The sequence below is a fragment of the Heteronotia binoei genome, chromosome 5, assembly GCF_032191835.1.
Source record: "Heteronotia binoei isolate CCM8104 ecotype False Entrance Well chromosome 5, APGP_CSIRO_Hbin_v1, whole genome shotgun sequence".
In the NCBI taxonomy this organism is placed as follows: Eukaryota; Metazoa; Chordata; class Lepidosauria; order Squamata; family Gekkonidae; genus Heteronotia; species Heteronotia binoei.
In genome coordinates this window covers 4,366,648-4,389,847 of record NC_083227.1, presented here as the reverse complement: position 1 = coordinate 4,389,847, position 23,200 = coordinate 4,366,648, and the positions used below count along the sequence as shown (strand labels likewise).

Genomic DNA, 23,200 nt, shown 5'->3' with positions numbered 1-23,200 from the left:
CCTATTCTCAATGGCAGGGGAGGCCAACGGTAGCTCTCCAGATGTTTTTTGCCTACAACTCCCATCAGCCCCAGCCAGCATGGCCAATGGCTGGGGGTGATGGGAGTTGTAGGCAGAAAACATCTGGACAGCTACTGTTGGCCAGCCCTGCTCTATAGCACTTTAACTGGCCCTTCCGCTTCCAGTTTTGCCTCTAAGAACATCAGAGAAGCCATGTTGGATCAGACCAGTGGCCCATCCAGTCCAACACTCTGTGTCATGCAGTGGCCAAAAATACCCCAGATGCCATCAGGAGGACCAACAGCGGGGCCAGGACATTAGAAGCCCTCCCACTCTGGCCCGCCCCCCAAGCATCAAGAATACAGAGCATCACTGCCCCAGACAGAGAGTTCCATCGATACGCTGCGGCTAAGAGCCACTGATGGACCTCTCCTCCAGAAGTTGATCCAATCCCCTCTTGAAGCTGTCTATGATTGTAGTTGCCACCATTTCCTGTGGCAGTGAATTCCATGCGCTAATCACCTTTTGGGTTAAGAATTACTTCGTTTTATCCGTTCTAACCCGATGGCGCTGCAAGTTCACTGCATACCCATCAGTTTTTGTATTGTGAGAAAGGGAGAAAAGGACTTCGTCCTCTACTTTTTCCATCCCATGCATAATCTAGTAAACTTTTATAATGTCACCCGTCAGTCGACGTTTCTCCAAGCTAAAGAGCCCCAAGCATTTTAACCTTTCTTCATAGGGAAAGTGTTCCAACCCTTTAATCATTCTAGTTCCTCTTTTCTGCTCTTTTCCCAATGCTTTATATCATTTTTGAGCTTTGGTTACCAGAATTGTACATAGTACTCCAAATGAGGCCGCAGCATTTATCCATACAGGGGCATCTGTACATTAATCTATACAGAGAGCCAGTTTGGAGTAGTGGTGAAGTGTGCAGACTCTTATCTTGGAGAACCGGGTCTGATTCCCCACTCCTCCACTTGCACCTGCTGGAATGGCCTTGGGTCAGCCATAGCTCTGGCAGAGGTTGTCCTTGAAAGGGCAGCTGTTGGGAGAGCCCTCTCCAGCCCCACCCACCTCACAGGGTGTCTGTTGTGGGTGAGGAAGGGAAAGGAGATTGTGAGCTGCTCTGAGCCTCTGTCCTTGAAAGGGCAGCTGCTGTGAGAGCCCTCTCCAGCCCCACCCACCTCACAGGGTGTCTGTTGTGGGTGAGGAAGGGAAAGGAGATTGTGAGCCGCTCTGAGCCTCTGTCCTTGAAAGGGCAGCTGCTGTGAGAGTCCTCTCAGCCCCACCCACCTCACATGGTGTCTGTTGTGGGGGAGGAGGGTAAAAGATTGTGAGCCGCTCTGAGACTCTGAGATTCGGCGTGGAGGGCAGGATATAAATTCAGTATCTTCTTCTTCATTATAATCAATGTTCCCTCTAAGCTGCAGATTCTTGTAAGCAAAAGTAATCCCCAGCATAGTGTTGGCCTTTTGTTTTGCACTTTTGCATCACACTGTCTCGACATTTTAAGTGAGTTATCTACCGTGACCCCAAATTCTACTTTGTGAGCTATTGGCATTAAAGTTGTGGGCTACTGGCATTAAAATTGGGAGCTACTGCATAAATTAGTTAGCTCTGGGGTCATCCTTCCTGAGCTAAGACAAAAATCTGTGAGCTGGAGACTAAAAATCTGTGAGCTACCTCACGCTAACTCAGAGGGAACACTGATTATGATACTAGCTGGTTTGTTTACAATTCCCATGAGGCTCCCCCCTGGTGGTGGCTGTGGGTAGCTTCTTGAGTTGTTTGTGTGTGTGTACTTGCAGAAGGGCAACTGAGGCCAGTGTTGTGGCCATTCCCTAGGCCAGAGAAGTTGTCTTGGCCTAAGACAAAGTGGACGAGAGCCCCTCAGATACACTCCAGAAAGGGTCATAAGAACATAAGAGAAGCCATGTTGGATCAGGCCAATGGCCCCTCCAGTCCAACACTCTGTGTCACATAAGAACATAAGAGAAGCCATGTTGGATCAGGCCAATGGCCCATCCAGTCCAACACTCTGTGTCACACAGTGGCCACACACTCTGTTACACAGTGGTCAGGTTCTGATTTCTCTGTTGGCAGCCTTTCCACCACACCCTCCCCTCTGGTTGGGATTACAGACATCTGCTCTGCCATTGAGCTGGAAATGTTCCTGTCAAGAACCGAAGCCTGGTGTCGGGGAGTTGCTTTTTATATTCTCTTATGATTACACAGACACTTTCCTTTACCATTGTTTCTCACAACAAAACTTTCTCCCAGCGTCTAATCCATGAGACAGAAAGTCAGTGTTCCACACACAAATCTGATAAGACTTTTTATTTTTCAGCAATCCCTAAAGACAGCATATTCAGGTTACTTGTATAAGAAACAAAACAACTTCCAATTATAGATAACAAAACTTACACGCTATGGTTTTAGTACTCTTGGAACAGTTTCCACCTGGATCCCCCTGCGACACTGCTCTTGTTACCTCAGCAACACCCTGTTCAGTGGGTACCCGAGGACACCGTAGAGGAATAAAGCAGACCCCTTTTAAAATATATATAAAATTTGATTCAGGATTTAAAACTAAGATGTCACAAAACAGCAGGTTCTGCAGTTCAGCCACAGTAAAAGAAGAAAAGGTAACTGTTCTATCGAAGATATGAAGTACTTAGAAGGCACCTCTTGTTGCAGCATAAGAATTTCAACTGTAGCCTAAATGACTCTAGAGAACTATTCATCATGATGCTGCAAGAAAACATCAAGGTGTACTAGGATGCCATGAGCATAAAGTTAGCTGGCTTCCCTCTCATCCCCTGTATTATAGTTTTTACCTCTCAAGGGTCAGGTGGTCCTAATGACCCAATCAAGGGTCCAACTTGATGGAATTTTCTAGGGTCTGTCAGCACCTTCCTAATCTCCTCACCCTCCTGTTTACAAAACTTGATACAGATCCTCATGGTTAACCAATGACCACATTCTGGGATCTGGCTTTGAAAAAGATCTTGATGTTAGCTGCAGGCAGACTCAAATTATGAACACCAAGGAGTCACACCAGGCCTCTTAGTTCCTTGGGGGAACTTGGGTTCTTTGCCTCGCAGATCTATCCCCCTTATACGGGTTCAGATTCTGGGCTTTGATCTGGACTGTGGTGCTGTCCTTCCAGAAGAACTTTTAATCCTCCATTTCTTTATTTCCTCATGTAACAGTGATCACTTTCTCTCTCTATGGCTCCCTCTCTCTCTGCAAAAGAATCCAGAAGTACAAAACAGACCATGATGGAGACAGAGAACAGCGTTGCATTCAAAGAGAGGCTGGAGAGGTCTTCTAGGTTCATCCCAGGAGCATATTTCCTTCCCCAATGACCTCGCTGATGTCAGCTCTGGGACTGTCCTCAATTAAAGAAAGCTTCCAGTGTGGTCAGAAAGCTGGCTTTATTGATAGAGAGAAACAGTAGTGAGAAATGTCTGTGTCAGAACTGGCTCACCTTTGGGGTGGCCAGTCCTTTGTACCTTATCTGGGCCGTTATGCAGCCTGCCAAAATAACAGAGCAAAAGCCCGCTCAAAACAGTACAAACTGGTACTCACTAACACCTTTGCTCATTAAACATTTAGCAGTTTGAGCTGTCTCTGAGAAGAGATAAAGCGTCCTTGAGATGGAGGCTTCACTCCCTTCTGCAGGGCAGAAACGGATACTTGTGATTGTTACAATGGCCAGAGCAAAGAAGAAGACCGTATATTTATACCCCACTCTTCTCTCCAAATCAGAATCTCAGAGTGGCTTAAAATCTTCTTTATCTTCCTCCCCCACAACAGACACCCTGTGAGGTAGATGCGACTGAGAGAGCTCTCATAGAAGCTGCCCATTCAAAGGCAACCTCTGCGAAAGCTATGGCTGACCCAAGGCCATTCCAGCAGCTGCAAGTGGAAGAGTGGGGAATCAAACTCGGCTCTCCCAGATAAGAGTCCGCACATTTAACCACTACACCAAACCATGCAGGCACAGTGCACCCTCCTCCATTTCTAAGACATCTAGCATACAGAAATATGAACATGGCAAGGCCCCTTGACACCTGAGAGTGAGTGTCCATCACCGTAATGTCAAGGGAACAGGCCAGGAATAAGCATGTGGGATTCCTGATTCACTTCTGAGCAACATTTGGTTTGGCACAATCATACAGGCCAGTGGGAAAAGAGGGAGGGCGGGAGGGAGGCCTTCTGGGAGCCTGAAATCTGGAGACGCTGAAACCCCTTCTGAGCAAGAGTTCAGCTGAGGCTCTTCATGGGGGGGGGAGGTATCCTTAAATTCTAGATATTCCTGGGGAAAGGTGGACATGTGATTAAGATCAGCCAAACTGGATGAGGCCAAAGGGCCATTAATCCTTTCCACTTATAATCATATAGATGCTCAAAATAGGAGTCGATTGCACCTTTAAGACCAACTTGGTTTTATTCAGAACGTAAGCTTTCGCGTACATGCACAATTCTTCAGACGAGAAATGAGGTACAGTAAGCAGAGCCACATATAACTGGTGTGGTTTGGAATGCCAAATGGTACAAAGTTAAAAACCAATAGCAGAATAGTAAAATTAACAAATTCAGAAAACCTTTAATCTGGGTTGCATTAGCGTGGGAAACCATAAAGCAGTAACATGTCAGAATGTGAGAATGCCTGTTAATTATTCTATTGCTAATAAACCTGGGTCAAAAAGAAGGATCTTACCAGACTTCCCAAGTGCTAACAGTTTCCCTCTCTCTATTCCAGCAGAAGACAATCAGAGGAATGAGAAGGGGGAGGAACTTCAACAGCAAATGCCAGATAGAGTTAAAAATGAAGACTTGAATGAAAATCTCAGGAATCGAGGCAGACCTAAAAGAAAGAAAGGCGGCGGTATGGTTGCAAAGTGTGATGGAACAAAGCGGAATGTGCATTTTTCAAAGCACTGGATAATGAAAGAAAGGAAATCCATTCAGTGTGGAACGAATTTCAGAAATAGATCACAGCTCCTTGTAAACCAAAGAATACACAGAGAGGAGAAACCTTCTGAGTATTCAGAGATGAGACATGAATTCGGTCAGAGGAGAATTCTTCAGCTGCACCAAAAAACCCACACAGGGGAAAAACCTTTTGAATGCTCAGAGTGTGGAAAGGGATTCAGTACAAGTGGCTGTCTTCAGTGTCATCAGAGAACCCATACAGGGGAGAAACCTTTTGAATGCTCAGAGTGTGGAAAGAGATTCAGTCAGAGTGGCCATCTTCACAATCATCAGAGAACTCACACAGGAGAGAAGCCCTTTGAATGCTTAGGGTGTGGAAAGAGATTCAGTCAGAGTGGCCATCTTCAATATCATCAGAGAACCCATACAGGGGAGAAAGCTTTTGAATGCTCAGAGTGTGGAAAGAGATTCAGTTTGAAAGAAACTCTTAGACGTCATCAGAGAACGCACACAGGGGAGAAACCTTTTGAATGCTCAGAGTGTGGAAAGAGATTCAGTGAGAGAAGTACTCTTCAAAAACATCATAGAACCCACACAGGGGAGAAACCTTTTGAATGCTCAGAGTGTGGAAAGAGATTCAGTGATGGAAGCACTCTTCAAAACCATTATAGAACCCACACAGGGGAGAAACCTTTTGAATGCTCAGAGTGTAGAAAGAGATTCAGTGAGAGAAGCTCTCTTCAAAACCATCATAGAACCCACACAGGGGAGAAACCTTTTGAATGCTCAGAGTGTGGAAAGAGATTCAGTCGGAGAGACACTTTTCAACAGCATCAGAGAACCCACACCGGGAAGAAACCTTTTAAGTGCTCAGATTGTGGAAAGAAATTCAGTCAGAGTAACCATCTTCAAAAGCATTGTAGAACCCACACAAGGGAGAAACCTTTTGAATGTTGAGGATGTGGGAAGAGATTCAGTTGAAGAAACACTTTTCAACAGCATCAGACAACCACACCGGGGAGAAACCTTTTGAATGTTCAGCGTATTGAAAGAGATTCAGTACGAGTGGCGATCTTCAAAAACATCATAGAACCGACACATGAGAAACATTCTGAATGCTCATGGTTTGAAAAGAGATTCAGTCCGAGTGGCCATGTTCAGCTTCAGACAACCTACACTGGGGAGAAACGTTGTGATGCTCAGAGTGTGGAAAGATATTCAGTGAGAGGGGGAATCTTCAGGAGCATCAGAGATCCCACACAGGGGAGCAAACTTTCGAATGCTCAATGTCTGATTCCAGTTCACCATACCCAGAGTTGTGAATGGCGAAAGGGAGGCTTTCATGATAGAGGGATGCCATCCCAACAAATTAGACCACTCCCCTCCCCTATTGAACTTGTTTATGAGCTGTTGGCCCATCAGCCTCCGTTACCGCAGTGGCAGTTGTCATCCCAGAGGGTCCAATGAGAGTCAGGGGAGCAGGCGATGGGACAGGCCTCAGAAGATGCGAGGACAGACTAATCCATCGGAGAATCCAACAATGAGAAACCCTTTGAGTGCTCAGAATGTGGAAAGAGATTCAGTACAAGTGGCCATCGTCAGAATCACCAGAGAACCTACACAAGGGAGAAACCTTTTGAATGCTCAGAGTGTGGAAAGAGATTCAATCATAGTGGCCATCTTCAGTATCATCAGAGAACTCACACAGGGGAGAAACCTTTTGAATGCTCAGAGTGTGGAAAGAGATTCAGTCAAAGTGGCGATCTTCAAAAGCAGCATAGAACCCACACAGGGGAGAAACCTTTTGAATGCTCAGAGTGCAGAAAGACATTCAATCATAGCGGCCATCTTCAATATCATCAGAGAACACACACAGGGGGGAAACCTTTTGAATTAACAGAGTGTGGAAAGAGATTCAGTTTGAAAGAAACTCTTCAATGGCATCAGAAAACTCACACAGGGGAGAAACCTTTTGAATGTTCAGAGTATGGGAAGAGATTCAGTACAAATTGCCATCTTCGACGTCATCAGAGAACCCACATGGGAGAAACCTTTTGAATGCTCAGAGTGCGGATAGAGATTCAGTTGGAGTGGCAATCTTCAACATCATCAGATAACCCACACAGGGGAGAAACCCTTTAAGTGCTCAGAGTAGAAAGAAATTCAGTCAGAGTAACCATCTTCAAAAGCATTGTAGAACCAATACAAGGGAGAAACCTTTTGAATGTTGAGGATGTGGGAAGAGATTCAGTCGAAGAGACACTTTTCAACAGCATCAGAGAAACCACACTGGGGAGAAACCTTTTGAATGTACAGAGTATGGAAAGAGATTCAGTACGAGTGGCAATCTTCAAAATTCATCATAGAACTGACACAAGAGAAACATTCTGAATGCTCAGGGTTTGAAAAGAGATTCAGTCCAAATGGCCATGTTCAGCTTCAGACAACCCACACTGGGGAGAAACGTTATGATGCTCACAGTGTGGAAAGACATTCATTGAGAGGGGGAATCTTCAGGAGCATCAGAGATCCCACACAGGGGAGCAAACTTTCGAATGCTCAATGTCTGGCTCCAGTTCACCACACCCAGAGTTGTGAATGGCGAAAGGGAGGCTTTCCTGACAGAGGGACGCCATCCCAACAAATTAGACCACTCTCCTCCCCCATTGAACTTGCTTATGAGCTGTTGGCCCATCAGCCTACGTTACCGCAGTGGCAGTTGTCATCCCGGAGGGTCCAATGAGAGTAAGGGGAGCAGACAATGGGACAGGCCCGAGAAGAAACGAGGACAGACTGATGCATCAGAGAATCCACGAGTGAGAAACCCTTTGAGTGCTCAGAGTGTGGGAAAGGATTCATTTAGAGTGGCACTCTTCAACTATGTCAAAGAACCCACACATAGGGTGGAAACATTGGACCGCTCAAATTGGTAAAAAAGATTCAGTCAGTGCGATGGTTTTCGAAAGCATCTGTGAACTCATTTTAACTCATTTTAAATTTTCAGAATGTGGAAAGAGATGCTGTTGCAGTAGCACTCTTGATGGCAACTGATATCCCACACAGGGAAGACACAATTCTAATGTTTGTTGCATTGAAAGAGATTCGGTCAGAGCGATACTCTCCTGCTGCGTCAAGGAACCCACAAAGGAGGATCCATTTAACCGCTTAGCCTGTAAAAAGAGCCTTCCCCCATTTCGCACCTAAAAGACAAGAACAGACCATAGAAAGTACTGAAAAGATGCCAACCTCTATAAAAGGCTCAAATCTACAGGGGAAAAAATCCCTTACCCTAATCAGAAAGAAATGTTAGCCATGTTGACAAACCCAGAAAGAACCCACAGAGAAGAAAACAAGGAAGGGCAATGCGATCTCCAGATCAGAAAAATCAACTGATCTCTGTTAGATTTTGTTATTTTAATATTTACTTTCCAAACGTTCTCCCGTTGAGCTGGAACAATGGGAGAAGGTCTGGAAAGTAAATATCAAAATAATGCAATCAGTGTCATTTAATGAGAATACGTATAAAATGGTTTATTGATGGTACATAACACCTGTGAAATTGGCAAAAATGTATCCAGGGATGTCTAATGAATGCTGGAAATGTAAAAACAATGAAAGTACTTTTTTCATATGTGGTGGTCCTGTAAAACAGCTACTAGATATTGGGGTATGATACATGAGTTATTGTAGAAAATGTCGGTGTTGACACTGCCGTTTAAACCAGAAATGTTTTTGTTTAATATTAGGCCTGATGGATTGGATAGAAATGTTAAGCATATAATTCTTCATGTTAATACTGCTGCTAGGGTATTGTATGTGAAATATTGGAAGAAAGAAGAAACACCATCAGAAAAAGAAGAAAGCAGTAGAGAAGTGGAACCTTTAAGACCAACCAAGTTTTATTCAGATTCGTATGGTCTAAGCAGACTTTTTTGTCTGATGAAGTCTGCTTAGAGCATAGGAAAGCTTACATTCTGAATAAAACTTGGTTGGTCTTGAAGGTGTTCCTTGTCTACTGCTTTTGTTCTATTGCTTCAGACCAACACGGCTGGCCGCTTGAATCCATCAAAAGAGGAGATTATGAAGAAAATTTTTGAAGCAGTGGAAATGGACATTTTAACAGACAATGAAGGAAGGTGGCAAGCGGAACTGAAAAGAACTTTAGCAACCGTTCTACAGCTGGAACAGACTAAATGATTGATTGAATACACAATTGGTTTATGAACTGGAGAGCTTTACTATAGACCAGAGGTGGCTAACGGTAGCTCTCCAGATGTTTTTGCCTACAACTCCCATCAGCCCCAGCCAGCATGGCTGATGGCTGGGGCTGATGGGAGTTGTAGGCAAAAAAACATCTGGAGAGCTACCATTGGCCACCCCGGTTATAGACTGTTGTGAAATCTAGTTCTGCAAATTTAAGAAGAAGATAGAAGATTAATTCAGCTCGCAGAAATTATATAAAATGGGATATTGAAGTATATATGTATGGATGGTATTACTTCTTCTTTCCCTTGTCCCATTCCCCTTCCCCTTCCCCCTTGAGTTTAATAAAACTGTATTTGAAAGAATAGAAGAATCCACCCAATGGAGGAATCTCATCAGTGCTCTATATGTCGGAAGGGCCTGAAGTAGGATTAATTTGGGCTGAAAGAAAAAGGTAAATAAGAATGCTAAGGGTACAGACTACCCCTTCCCCACAGGGCAATGGTTTTGCTGCATGGTGATGGCACGAAGGTGTGGATCTGTGATTTCCAGGGTGCAACCCCTGCCCATAGACATGATGTATGATATTTCTTCATGGTGAACTTGAGGAGATCCAAAGCAAAAATCATGAAGCTCCATGAGGATACCTGCTTTGGAGTCATGGTTTTCTTGCATGGTGTTTCCACAGGGCTTTGAATCCACGATTTCCGGGGTGCAAGCTCTGCCCATGGACACAATATGTCATTTGAGGGTGAGCTTGGGGTGACTCAATGCAGAAATCATGAAAATCCATGAGGATCCCTGCTTCAAAACCATGTTTTTGCAAAACGGTGTCTCCACAAAGCCTTGGATCTGTGATTTCTGGGGTTCAAGCTTGTTAGCAAGTAAAACATATAGAGTGTACCCCTATATGACACAAGGGGATCTTTATTCAAATACGCTGGGAAGAACACCTTCAGAAAGGACACCAAATCTCAAGCTCTTAAATTTATGAAGAATTTATTTAAGTATTAGTCAACACATGAATTTAACAGTTTAGGGATAACATGTGATCACAAGATTACATAGTTACATTCTTGTAGGGCTACAGCCTTCCCTAGCCTACCACATTTGATAAAAGCAAAACCATTGTATAGATAACACAGCATTTCATTCTCACCTCTTCTAGGCCTTCAGGTGGTTGTGTATGAAGAAATGGGGAAGATGGAGGGGTCAGGCTTCTCAGGAGACTTGGTATTGCTGTTTTTGTAATTGGATCATCATCCCAATTTATGCTCTTCTCCAAGATGTCTGCCCCTCTCTGACAAATCAGAGACAAGAAAACAAGCTTTGGTCATCTTTTGGCTGGAAAGCCCCAAATTACTACATCTGGATGCTTTCCAGTACCCAAAACCCCTGTTACATAAGGAAACCACCTGTATTGCCAAATATCAGAGAGGGGTCAAGGAACTCTAAAAGAAAATCTCCAGCTGATACCAGGATCCCAATTTCCCTACCCTGGGACCAAAGACCCAGAATCTCCATTGGGTGCTTGAGAACCCAATCTAATCCATTCTGATCATATTCATATTGATTCCCCATTTGACCCTAGGAACATAACATGCAATCAAAGCATTCAGGAACATAACATGCAATCATACAGCCAATATGCATTTACACATATAGGAGTTCAGGGCCATAGATCCCCCCCCCATTATATGTAAGTATGCAAGTATGTACAGGGAATCATATAATCCCATATATGTTCTGTGTGAGCAGCTATGCTTACCCCTCAATTCAAACTTAGAATTACTAGCCAGTTCAAATCCATCTATAGTTCTCTAAATCCATCTACAGTTTTCTAAAGCATCCTATTATATCAATTACTTCTGAGACCCAGATATATTTTTGCTGGGAAATCCAGGCCCTTCAACACAAACAGTTGTATAGAAACATGAGTTCAGGTCTGCCAACAGCCTGGAAGGAGGTCTTGGATTTATAGATATATAAATCCAAGAAGCTCTCACTATGGACACAATTTGTGATTTGATAGTGAGCCTGGAGTCACCCAAAGCAAAAATCATGAGGATCCCTGGTCTGGGACCTTGTTTTGGCTCCATGGTGGTTCCATGAATCTGTGATTTCTGAGGTGCGATCTCTGCCCATGGACATGATATCTGATTTGATGGTGAGCTTGGGATGACTCAATGCAGAAATCATGAAGATCTGTGAGGATCCGTGATCTGGAACCTAGTTTTGGCCACATGGTGTTGCAGTGAGGCTGTGGAGCCATGATTTCTGGACTCTAAGCTCTGCCCATGGACATGATATGTTATTTGATGATCAAATGCAAAATCCCTGAGGATCTGTGCTTAAAAACTAGGCCGTTGCTCCTTGGTGTTACCATGAAGCTGCGACGTGATGTGATGCTGGGATGGATCAAACCAAAAACCCTGGGGATCCATGAGCACCCGTGCTTAACGGCTTTGCTTCATCGCGTTGCCACGAAGCCGTGGATCCACAATTTTTGTGGTTCAAGCTCCGCCCATGGACATGGTCAAAGATTTTATGCTGAGGTTGGGGGGATCCAAAGCAAAAATCATAAGGATCCATGCTTTAGAAACAGTTGTGGTGCCACAAATCCATGGAGACATGATTTCTGTGGTGCTGCCTACAGTCTAAGAATGGTCTAGAGCATGATGCTGCTTTAATTTCATTTCAGTGTAAAAACCATGTGAATTCATGAGGATCTGTGCTTTGGAACCATGTTTTTGCAGTGCTGTGGCGCCACAAATCTGTGGAAGCGTGGGTTTTGTGGTGGTACCACCTGCAGTCTAAGACACACTCTACTGTATGATGGTGATTTTGTTTTGATTCAATGTAAAAATCATATGAATTCATGAAGATCTGTTTAGACCCGACTTTTATCCAGACCCTCTTCAGAGACCACAGAGATCAGCACCCCCTGTGGAAAAGGGTGACTGCAGAGGGCAGCAGGGGGGGGAATCTTTGTGGAATCAAAGCCAAAGCCCACCCCCCACAATCTCCAGGCATTCCCAACCTGGAGTTGGCAACCCTCACAGAGGGAGGAATTCTTCAGAAGGACCCTGAGAAGAGGCAGAGGATGGAGGTGAATAGTTCAGGTCTGCCAACAGCCTGGAAGGAGGTCTGAGTTCAAACCTGACTCTCCTTTGGCCCAGCCTTCCCTCTGGGACTGGTCTACCTTGCGGGGTGGGTGGATGGTGCAGAGAAGAGGGAAGGGCCCAGTGGAGCTCCTGGAAGAAGGGTGGAGTGGAAACCGCTAACTCAGTTGGGGAATTTACCAGGAAGAAGAAGCCATTGGATTTATATCCTGCCCTCCACTCCGAAGAGTCTCGGAGAGGCTCACAATCTCCTTTCCCTTCCTCCCCCACAACAGACACCCTGTGAGGTGGGTGGGGCTGGAGAGGGCTCTCACAACAGCTGCCCTTTCAAGGACAACCTCTGCCAGAGCTCTGGCTGACCCAAGGCCATTCCAGCAGCTGCAAGTGGAGGAGTGGGGAATCAAACCCGGTTCTCCCAGATAAGAGCCCGCACACCCACTACACCAAACTGGCTCCAGGAAATATAACGCCACAGAGACACCTCCCCCCCCGCCCCATTTTCTAAAACAGCCATTTTCTGCAAGGGAACTGTGTCAGACATTGGAGAATGTCTGCAGCCTGGGGATAAATTTATTTTGGAGAGAGACCCCACCAGGAGGTTGGCCAGCCTAGCAGAGACCCTGCAGTTGACCCCCTTCCTCCAGCCGGGGGTCCTTCGCCTTCAGCCCCCTGCCCCCCCCCCCCCCCGAGCTGTGCACCGTCGCCTGCCGGACCCCCAAGTGGCCATCAGCATTTCCCTGAGCTTGCAAAGAAAGCCCAGGAGCTCCAAAGGGGTTTTCTTTCCAGGGGGGCAACAGAAACGCTAAAGGGTCTGTTGGAAGAAGAGTCTGAGCTCGCCGTCACTAACCCCACCCCCCACCAATGGAGTTTCAGAGTCCTTATTCCAGGAGGGGGGTGAGTAAGGGGGAGGACCCATAAGAACATAAGAACATAAGAGAAGACATGCTGGATCAGGCCAACGGCCCATCAAGTCCAACACTCTGTGTCACACAGTGGCAAAAAATGTTATATACACACATACACTGTGGCTAATAGCCACTGATGGACCTGTGCTCCATATTTTTATCTAAACCCCTCTTGAAGGTGGCTATACTTGTGGCCGCCACCACCTCCTGTGGCAGTGAATTCCACATGTTAATCACCCTTTGGGTGAAGAAGTACTTCCTTTTATCCGTCTTAACCTGTCTGCTCAGCAATTTCATCGAATGCCCACGAGTTCTTGTATTGTGAGAAAGGGAGAAAAGTACTTCTTTCTCTACTTTCTCCATTCCATGCATTATCTTGTAAACCTCTATCATGTCACCCCGCAGTCGACGTTTCTCCAAGCTAAAGAGTCCCAAGCGTTTCAACCTTTCTTCATAGGGAAAGTGCTCCAGCCCTTTAATCATTCTAGTTGCCCTTCTCTGCACCTTCTCTAAAGCTATAATATCCTTTTTGAGGTGCGGCGACCAGAACTGCACACAGTACTCCAAATGAGACCACACCATCGATTTATACAGGGGCATTATGATACTGGCTGATTTGTTTTCAATTCCCTTCCTAATAATTCCCAGCATGGCATTGGCCTTTTTTATTGCAAACGCACACTGTCTTGACACTTTCAGTGAGTTATCTATCATGACCCCAAGATCTTTCTCTTGATCAGTCTCTGCCAGTTCACACCCCATCAACTTGTATTTGTAGCTGGGATTCTTAGCCCCAATGTGCATTACTTTGCACTTGGCCACATTGAACCGCATCTGCCACGTTGACGCCCACTCACCCAGCCTCAACAGATCCCTTTGGAGTTCCTCACAATCCTCTCTGGTTCTCACCACCCTGAACAATTTAGTGTCATCTGCAAACTTGGCCACTTCACTGCTCACTCCCAACTCTAAATCATTTATGACCAAGTTAAAGAGCATGGGACCCAGTACCGAGCCCTGCGGCACCCCACTGCTTACCGTCCTCCACTGCGAAGACTGCCCATTTATACTCACTCTCTTCTTCCTATTACTCAGCCAGTTTTTGATCCACAAGAGGACCTGTCCTTTTACTCCATGATTCTCAAGCTTTCTAAGGAGCCTTTGATGAGGAACTTTATCAAAAGCTTTCTGGAAGTCAAGGTAAACAACATCTATCGGGTCTCCTTTGTCCACATGTTTGTTCACCCCCTCAAAGAAATGCAACAGGTTAGTGAGGCAAGATCTTCCCTTACAGAACCCATGCTGAGTCTTCCTCAATAACCTGTGTTCATCAATGTGTCTACTCATTCTGTCCTTGATAATGGTTTCTACCAACTTTCCCGGTATTGAAGTCAGACTGACTGGCCTGTAATTTCCCGGATCTCCTCTGGATCCAGCTGGACCCAGCTGCAGCCTCCTTTTCCTGAGTTGGCTGAAGAGCACCGGGGATTCCCCAGGAGGAGCGCAACCCTCAGCAGCAGAGTTACTCCCGAGCAGCCCCATTGAACAGCACAAGGCGTGGCTGAGGGCAGCCCAAGGAAGCCCCTCTGCAGCAGGGAAAGGGTTAAGGCCGCCGAGCTGCTTGCTAGAGAGGCTGAGCCAGCAGTGGGGGGGGGGAGGAGAGGAAGGGGGCTTTTCCAGGGGGAGGGGTTTGCTTTTGCAGAGCTCGGGAGAACTGGGGTGGGGGCTGCAGAGAAGCAGCAGGAGGAGAGAGGAGCCTTGCAGCAGCCGCATCCGGGGGAGGTTTACTTGCAAGTAAGTCTTGGAGGAGGAGAGGGGGGGGAATAAACTTTTAGGTTCTGAGGGGGGGGGGGGGGAGGCGGGGATCACTGCAAGCCGGGGCTGTCCTGATTGGGGCATTTTCTCCCGGGGAACTGATCTCTGTACATTGGAAGGAAAGGGAAGGTCCCCCGTGCAAGCACCAGTCGTTTCAGACTCTGGGGTGACGTTGCTTTCACAACGTTTTCACGGCAGGCTTTATACGGGGTGGTTTGCCATTGCCTTCCCCGGTTCTCTACACCAGGGGTGGCCAACGTTAGCTACAACTCCCAGCATGGCCAATGTCTGGGGCTGATGGGAGTTGTAGGCAAAAAACATCTGGAGAGCTACCGTTGGCCACCCCTGCTCCACACTCCCCCCCCCCCGCAAGCTGGGTACTCATTTGACCGACCTCAGAAGGATGGAAGGCTGAGTCAACCTCTAGCGAGCTACGTGAAAACCCAGCTTCCGCCGGGGATCGAACTCAGGTCGTGAGCAGAGCTTAGGACTGCAGTACTGCAGCTTTAACACTCTGCGCCACGTTGGAGGTGGGTTCTAATTCTGGGAGAACTTCAGGCCCCACCTGGAGGATACAAACCAAGAGATTCGTCATAGAAACAGCTAAAGCCGCCATAATCAACCACTGTGAAGACAACTCACAAATGTTACTACATCTAAGTGGGCAGCCTTGTTGGTCTGAACTAGTAGAAGAAAACAGGAGTCCAGTGGTGCCTTTAAGACCAACTTAGCTTTATTCAGAACGTAAGCTTTTGTGTGCTCCAAGCACGCTTCATCGGACGAGGAATCCGGTACAGTGAGTAGAGCCACAAGGAGCTGGTAGGCAGTGGCTCAGAGTGCAAGATGGTACAAATTTAAGATCCAATGAGGAGAATACAGATCGAAATATTATTTCTTATGCTCATTTATCAATAAATCACATCTCTTTCATGCATATATCCATTGCACAGTTCACAGCATACAGTGCCCAAAATGTCCCTTAAAGTGCAAGCATCTTCTCAGCCTCTCGCAAGAGAAGATCCTGTATTCCTTTAATAAAGTGCCAGCAAAAAGTATTGTCAGTTTCACATGTCGATTTCAGTGCAAAGTGGGGGCCTTATGAGGATGGCCTGGATTAATCTTTCAAGGATTTCTTTGGCACTGTAGCAAACTTTCTTGGTTATTTATTCAGGGTAGTTGATTGATTATTTTGGCTTCACCCCCCTAGAGGTTGGTTATTCTTGTAGGCACTGGGCTTGTTCAGCTTTGTAAGCGGAGTTTGTCGGGGATAAGCGATAATCAGTGTAAGAAAAGTTAACTGCATGAAACTGACGTTCTCTTGCTGGCCTTTTTCAGTCTGCAAACCAACAACCCAGGCAGGCTTTTTGGGGAGTGGGGTGAGTTAAGAAAGGGGTGGGGGCTGGGGGAAGGGAAGTCCAGCCTGCCCTGGCTGCAGCCCCATCCTAACCTCCGGATGTGGGGCCAGTGTGGGGATTGGGCTGCCGAGGAGAGGAGAGGAACATTTGAAATACCCCTGTTGCCAATGTGGAGAGCGCCTAGCAACCCTATGGGTGCTCATGGAAACACCACCCACACCCACCAATCAGAGCATTAGGCGGCTCCCCTGACAGGCAGAGAGGGGAGGAGCTTGCTGATGTGGCCACGCCCCCAATATATACAAGGCCTGGAGGAACAAACGCCACACAAAAATCCACCACTGTGAGAATCATGGCATGTAAATAAACCAGGGAACTCCACGGATGTGGGTTCGAGTCCCCACCTGCATCAGTGTTTTGCAAAGTGGGCACCCAGGGAGAGAACACACCTGCTGCAAACACATTGTCCCTGCCCCATCCCTCCACAGCTCACTTGGCAGAGGCAGCTGCAACACAAGGCCAGATCCTCCCTCCTGCGCTGGGGTTGGGGTGGGAGGCCGGGCATCTTTTTGCCAGATGAGAGAGGTGCAGACCCCCAGGCAGCACAACAGGGAGGAACACCAGAGCACAGTCCCAGGAGGGGTCCGTTCACATCTCATAAAGGGAGATGCCAACAAGACTATGAAGCCTGCCTTTTGGGGGGTCGGGAGGCCCAGAAAGGAATCCCAGGTGGGATCACATGTGTTAAATCATTCATGCTGATTGGCTGGTCGCATGGCAGATATTTTGGCTGACTCTTCTGCAACTAGCATCTCCACCACTGAGGTACTTAGTAGCCATGCAAAGGTGTTCAAGGTCATGGTGTAGGCTTTGTTCCAAATAGTCTGGACTCTGGAAAATGGTCCTTCTTTCAGGGTGAGCTAGAATATGAGGCTGGGAGAAAACTGTGATAATTCTCTGGATGAAGGACATGTGGTCTATTGCCTGCTTCTTTTTGGGAATGGAGGTTGTATTTATTGCATGCATCTATGTGTCTGCATATTTGTGTGTGTGTATATATATCTTCCTTTTGACTCACTCCTGTTTGTCCCCCTCTGTCCCCTCAGGGAAAAGCCTCCCTTCAGAGCCAAGTAGTTGGCAGTTTTTAATTATTTTAACTTTGTTGTCATCTGCCCACAGCCCGTTCATGAGAAAGGAAGGAATACAAGTTAACAAAAGCAAAACAAAGTGAATAAAGGCAACTTTTGAAAGACAGAGGTGGCCCAAGAGAAGGGGAAGGAGATGGAAGAGCAGGACCCAGAAGGACCAGGAACTGGCAAGAGAGCAAGAAAGAGCCCCCATCCCATCCCACCTGTAAGTGATGCTGAATTCTGGGAAAGGGCTGTGTCAGAGGCCCTGGCTAAGGACACCGTGACCTCAGATGTGTGCAGCCGATGCTTCCGGCAGTTCCGCTACCATGAGGCCGATGGGCCCCGAGAGGTTTGCAGCCAGCTCCATGGACTTTGCATCCAGTGGCTGAAGCCGGAGAGGCACACCAAGAAGCAGATCCTGGACCTGGTGATCCTGGAGCAGTTCCTGACTCTCCTGCCCCAGGAAATGCAAGGCTGGGTCAGAGGATGTGGGCCGGAGACCAGTTCCCAGGCAGTGGCCCTGGCTGAAGGTTTCCTCCTGAGTCAGGCAGAGGAGAAGAGGCAGGCAGAACAGGTGAGGGGATTCCTTCCAGGTGTGTCTAATTCAAGCAACAATATCTGACCTTATCTTAAAGTTTCCTTGCCAGATAACTGCCCAGAGCCTCTTCTGCTAGAGAATTTCTGACCCCTGCAGATAACTCACCAAATCTGCTGAGAGAAGGGTGCAGAGTCTGGGAGTGGGGCAGGATCCCTTCCTTGGTCTCTTTTCCATTCCATCTCTTACTCCTCTCCCTGGGTGCTGTTTCAGATGCTGGGACCACCTTTGGAGATGGAAGCTGCAATCCCTGAGGCAGAAGGAGCTTTCTTGGAGCAGGGGCAGAGGGTGCCGGCGGTGGAGCGTGCCCAAGATGCCCTCTCCTGTGGTAAGGACTCCTTGTGCCTGGATGCAGTTGGGGCAGCCCGTGAATGTGGGGGGTAGAGAGTTCAGGTCAGGTGAAAATGAAGCAACTCAGAGTTAATTGGTGTCACTCTATGTCCACAAATTGTGAAGCCTCTAAAATGAGATTAGACAAATTCCTGGGGGTCTGTCATTAATTAAAATATATATTCCTATCTCACCTTCCTTCCATGAAGGTCTTGAATTGCGAGGAGGGAGGGGGAATGCAGACAAGCCTCAGCAGAGCCCTTCAGCCTGGGGAATCAAGGGAGCCCCCACCTTCTGGGGGAGCAGAGCTCTGGAAAGCGCTTGTAGGGACCAATAATCCTGGGGAAATTTGGCTTCGGTGCCTGTGCTTGAAGGGTCATCTGGGGGGCTGCTGTGGGCAGCAGGGGGTGGGGGGCTGAGGCTTGGCCCACCCAGGAGCTGTGGGGAGGGTCTTGGGGTGGGGGTTGGGACAGATGTGATGCCAAGTTGAAGTTGCATCTGGCTGAAAACCTGACTGTGAAGTTAGCATGCCCAGAGACACTCTGGAAACTCATTCTTGTGACCTTCAAGTCCCCATAGAGGAAACCCAAGTCCCACAGAAGCCTGAAATATGTTGGCAGCATTGATAATCCCTGAGGCTCGCTGGTCCCTGGTGCCTCTCTTCTGCCTCTCCCAGAATGTAGTAAAAGTGTTTAAAAACTGGGAACGTTAGTAGGGCAAGTTTTCATAATTCTGGGAAGGGGGTGTGTGAAGCCAGGAACAAACAAGCAAACAGCCTTCTTCCTCCCTTGTCTCAGGAACAGGCAGTGAAGAGATGCCATTGAGCCATTGTCTTTTCAGAGGTGTGGAAACAGCAGCTGCACCTGCAATCCAGGTAGGAGAGGGGGCACAGCGAGAGATCCTTTGAATGCCGTTGCATTTACCCATCCCAAGCCTTACTTTCCATACCTTCCCAGACGACTCCCTTCCAGGGTGCAAACTCTGCCTGGCGTGATCTCTGAAGAGGAGGGCATCTTCTTGTTCTTCCAGGGTCCCTTTTCCTTTGAGGAGGTGTCCGTCTCTTTCACGGAGGCAGAGTGGGCCCTGCTGGATCCGGGACAAAGAGCTCTGCACAGGGAAGTCATTCTGGAGAACTACGGGAATGTGGCCTCTCTGGGTAAGGATCTTTTCGCGCAGCTTGCTGCCATTGTGATGAGGAATGAATCCAAATATTGAATAGCAATGCATCATTTTGAGGACTTTCCTGCTACTTGGGAAGGGCTATGGATACTGGCAGAGCATCTGCTTGGAATGAAAAGGTCCCCAGTTCAGTCGCCAGCATCTCCAGAGATAAAGATCTGGTAGGAGGTGAAATGAAGACTGTCTGAGACCGTGGAGAGCCGATGCTGGATGGAGTAGATAATACTGACTTCAAGGGAGCAAGGATCTGATTCAGTGTCAGGAAACTTCAGGTGTTCACAGAATCATAGAACTGGAACTGACCTCCAGGGTCATCTAGTCCAACCCCCTGCAAAATACAGGGAACCCACCAGGGCCAAATATAGGGCCGATCTATAGTATGTAGTGACACCAGGTGAAAGAAATGCCAATAACAAATTCTACTATACAAAAGGGGGTCTATATGTTCCAGCCACCCAAAAGCTGTTTCAAGTGAAGGCAGTTGCAGAAATGCTCTGTGGCACTCTGATTGGCCCTTCCTCTTCCAGCTCTGCCCCTCTTGAGAGGGTTCAGACCAAATTCCTTAGAGCAGTCTTTCAGGTCCCCAGATGTGTCCCGAATGTACTAACAGCACTAGAAATTGGCACACTGAAGATGGAAGCCAAACGTTATTTTGGCTTCACTCCATTACTGGCTTAAAAGGAACTTTCAACCTGAGGGACGAGTCCATCTGTTATTATCAGATACTTTTCAAACTAAATGGTTGAAATGGGTGCATAACAAATTACAGTTACTTGGATTCTCCCACCTGTGATTCTAGCAATGAGCTGGGATCAGGCCAAGGTAGGTCTTAAGCAGAGGATATAGAGAGACAAGCAGATCTTGAGCAATGGTCAAAGTGGCACATCTAACACACCTTGATGTAAATAAACTCAGAAAAGCCTTCACACTAGCTGGATGTGAGGCTCTCCCCTGTGCGGTGCTAGAGGGCAAATTCAAGAGAGCTCCTTTTCCACGGAGACTTTGTGAATGTGAGTCTGGGGAGAGAGAATCTATCGCGCATTCTGATGCTGAGATGTTAGTGATATAATGAGGTGCAAGTTAGATTAATTCAGCCTCGTATAAAAGAGATGGCTGGGCAGACAGACTTGGATTGCTGTAATAAGCAGTTACCTGATGGAAATCGTTTTATTACTAAGGCTGTAGCTAAATTTGGGGTGGCACAGGGTTGCATTCAAAAGGTAGTTTAATTTGTAAAGCTGTAAATCTTTTTTTTGTCTTGTCAATTTCTTATACATTTCCTATTTGTATACTGTATATTCATTTTGGTACCCCTTGTTGAAGCGTGGAATTGTTAGAATTGTTTGGCTGGAGGCTGTAATAAAATTCCATTCGTATTACCTTTGCTGCATGCCCAGGAGATGGCAAAAAAACCCAGGCCTGGAGGAACCTTTTCTAAACTGGCCTGGAGGAATTTGTTTCCTGATCCCAAAGCGGGAGTCGCATTTCCCAGGGCATGTTAAGAAAGTGTCACAAGACCTAAGCACCAATGCAGCACTTCCTTTCCACCCTCTCACTGTCTACCTAACTTCACAGAATCAGCATTGCTGTCAGATGGCCTCAGTTGCCCTTCTGCAAGTACACACACATGAACAACGCAAGAAGCTGCTATGTAATGAATCAGTCCCTTGGTCCTCTATTACAATAATCGGATCACAGAGCTTTATTTTGTCAATTTGTTATATATTTCATATTTGTATATTGTACATTCATTTTGGTACCCCTTGTTGAAGCGTGGAATTGTTAGAATTGTTCTGGCTGGAGGCTGTAATAAAATTTCATTCGTATCACCTTTGCTGCATGCCCAGAAGATGGCAAAAAACTTTACAGGCCTGGAGGAACACACATATGAACAACGCAAGAAGCTGCTATGTAATGAATCTATTACAATAATCGGATCACAGAGTTGGAAGGCGCCACAGAGGCCATCTAGTCCAACCCCCTGCTCAATGCAGGATGAACCTAGAGCATCCCTGACAAGTGTTTGTCCGGCTGCTGCTTACAGACCGCCAGGGAGGGAGGGAGAACTCTCCTCTTCCCTAGATAGCTGATTCCACAATAGAACTCTTACTATAGAAAGTTTTTCCTAATATGTAGCTGGTATCTTCCTGCCCTTAATGTAAAGCCATTATTGCGAGTCTTCTCCCCTTTTTAAAAACCTCCAAAGAAGGATTGCTCAGCACCTCCCAAGGAAGGTCCCAGGCCCAACCCCCAGAATCTCCAGAGAAAAGGATCAGGTAGGAGGTGGTTGAAAAATGTCTGCCTGAGACTGGGAAACCTCTTTGGAGATAATGAAAAATTAATATCGAAAGTATATAAATTATTATTGAAATGGTCTACAGAAGAAGAAGTAGTAAAGTCTCAAATTGTCTTGGCCTAAGACAAAGTGGACGAGAGCCCCTCAGATACACTCCAGAAAGGGTCATAAGAACATAAGAGAAGCCATGTTGGATCAGGCCAATGGCCCATCTAGTCCAACACTCTGTGTCACACGGTGGCCACACACTCTGTTACACAGTGGTCAGGTTCTGATTTCTCTGTTGGCAGCCTTTCCACCACACCCTCCCCTCTGGTTGGGATTACAGACATCTGCTCTGCCATTGAGCTGGAAATGTTCCTGCCAAGAACCGAAGCCTGGTGTCGGGGAATTGCTTTTTATATTCTCTTACGATTACACAGACACTTTCCCTTACCATTGTTTCTCAAAACAAAACTTTCTCCCAGCATCTAATCCATGAGACAGAAAGCTACTGTTCCACATAAAAAACTGATGAGACTTTTTATTTTTCAGCAATCTGTAAAGACAGCATATCCAGGCTATTTGCAAGAGAAACAAAACAACTTCCAGGTATAGATAACAAAACGTACACACTATGCTCTTAGAACTCTTAGAACAGTTTCCACCTGGGTCCCCCTGGGACACTGCTCTTGTTACCTCAACAACACCCTGTTCAGCGGATACCCGAGGACACCGTAGAGGAATAAAGCAGACCCCTTTTAAAATATATATAAAAATTGATTAAGGATTTAAAACTAAGACATCACAAAACAGCAGTTTCTGCAGTTCAGCAACACTAAAAGAAGAAAAGGTAACTGTTCTATCTAAGATATGAAGTTCTTAGAAGGCACCTCTTGTTGCAGCATAAGAATTCCAACTGTAGCCTAAATGACTCTAGAGAGAACTATTCGTCATGATGCAGCAAGAAAACATCAAGGTGTACTAACATGCCATGAGCATAAAGTTAGCCCGGCTTCCCTCTTATCCATCCCTGTATTGTAGTGTCTACCTCTCCAGGGTCAGGTGGTCCTAATGACCCAATCAAGGGTCCCGCTTGATGGAATTTTCTAGGGGCTGACAGCACCTTCCTAATCCCCTCACGCTTCTGTTTACAGATTCTTAGGGTTAACCAATGACCACATTCTGGGATCTGGCCTTGAAAAAGATCTTGATGTTAGCTGCAGGAAGACTCAAATTATGAACACCCAGGAGTCACACCTGGCCACTTAGTAATCCCTGTAAGCCTTGGGGGAACTTGGGTTCTTTGCCTCACACATCCATCCCACATAGACTGGTTCAGATTCT

The 23,200-nt window shown here is 46.6% G+C and overlaps 3 protein-coding genes across 3 annotated transcripts in view; all 3 read left to right on the top strand.

Moving 5' to 3' along the window:
- LOC132570893 (uncharacterized) overlaps positions 1 to 9,141 on the top strand; it is an 87,075-nt gene extending 77,934 nt beyond the window's left edge. Inside the window, exons 12-13 of the mRNA XM_060237532.1 lie at positions 4,772 to 4,932; positions 8,983 to 9,141. Coding sequence (XP_060093515.1) covers positions 4,772 to 4,932; positions 8,983 to 9,141 — 320 coding nt within the window. The remainder of the gene's footprint in view (positions 1 to 4,771; positions 4,933 to 8,982) is intronic.
- The window catches only part of LOC132571576 (zinc finger protein 420-like), an 895,908-nt gene that overhangs the window by 710,351 nt on the left and 162,357 nt on the right, over positions 1 to 23,200 (top strand). The window lies entirely within an intron of this gene.
- LOC132572135 (zinc finger protein 213-like) lies at positions 14,856 to 21,407 on the top strand. The gene is made up of 6 exons (XM_060238940.1): positions 14,856 to 14,968; positions 17,524 to 18,048; positions 18,283 to 18,397; positions 19,197 to 19,273; positions 19,429 to 19,555; positions 21,154 to 21,407. Exons 2-6 carry the CDS (start codon positions 17,626 to 17,628, stop codon positions 21,207 to 21,209), a joined length of 798 nt encoding a protein of 265 aa, XP_060094923.1. The 5' UTR covers positions 14,856 to 14,968; positions 17,524 to 17,625; the 3' UTR covers positions 21,210 to 21,407.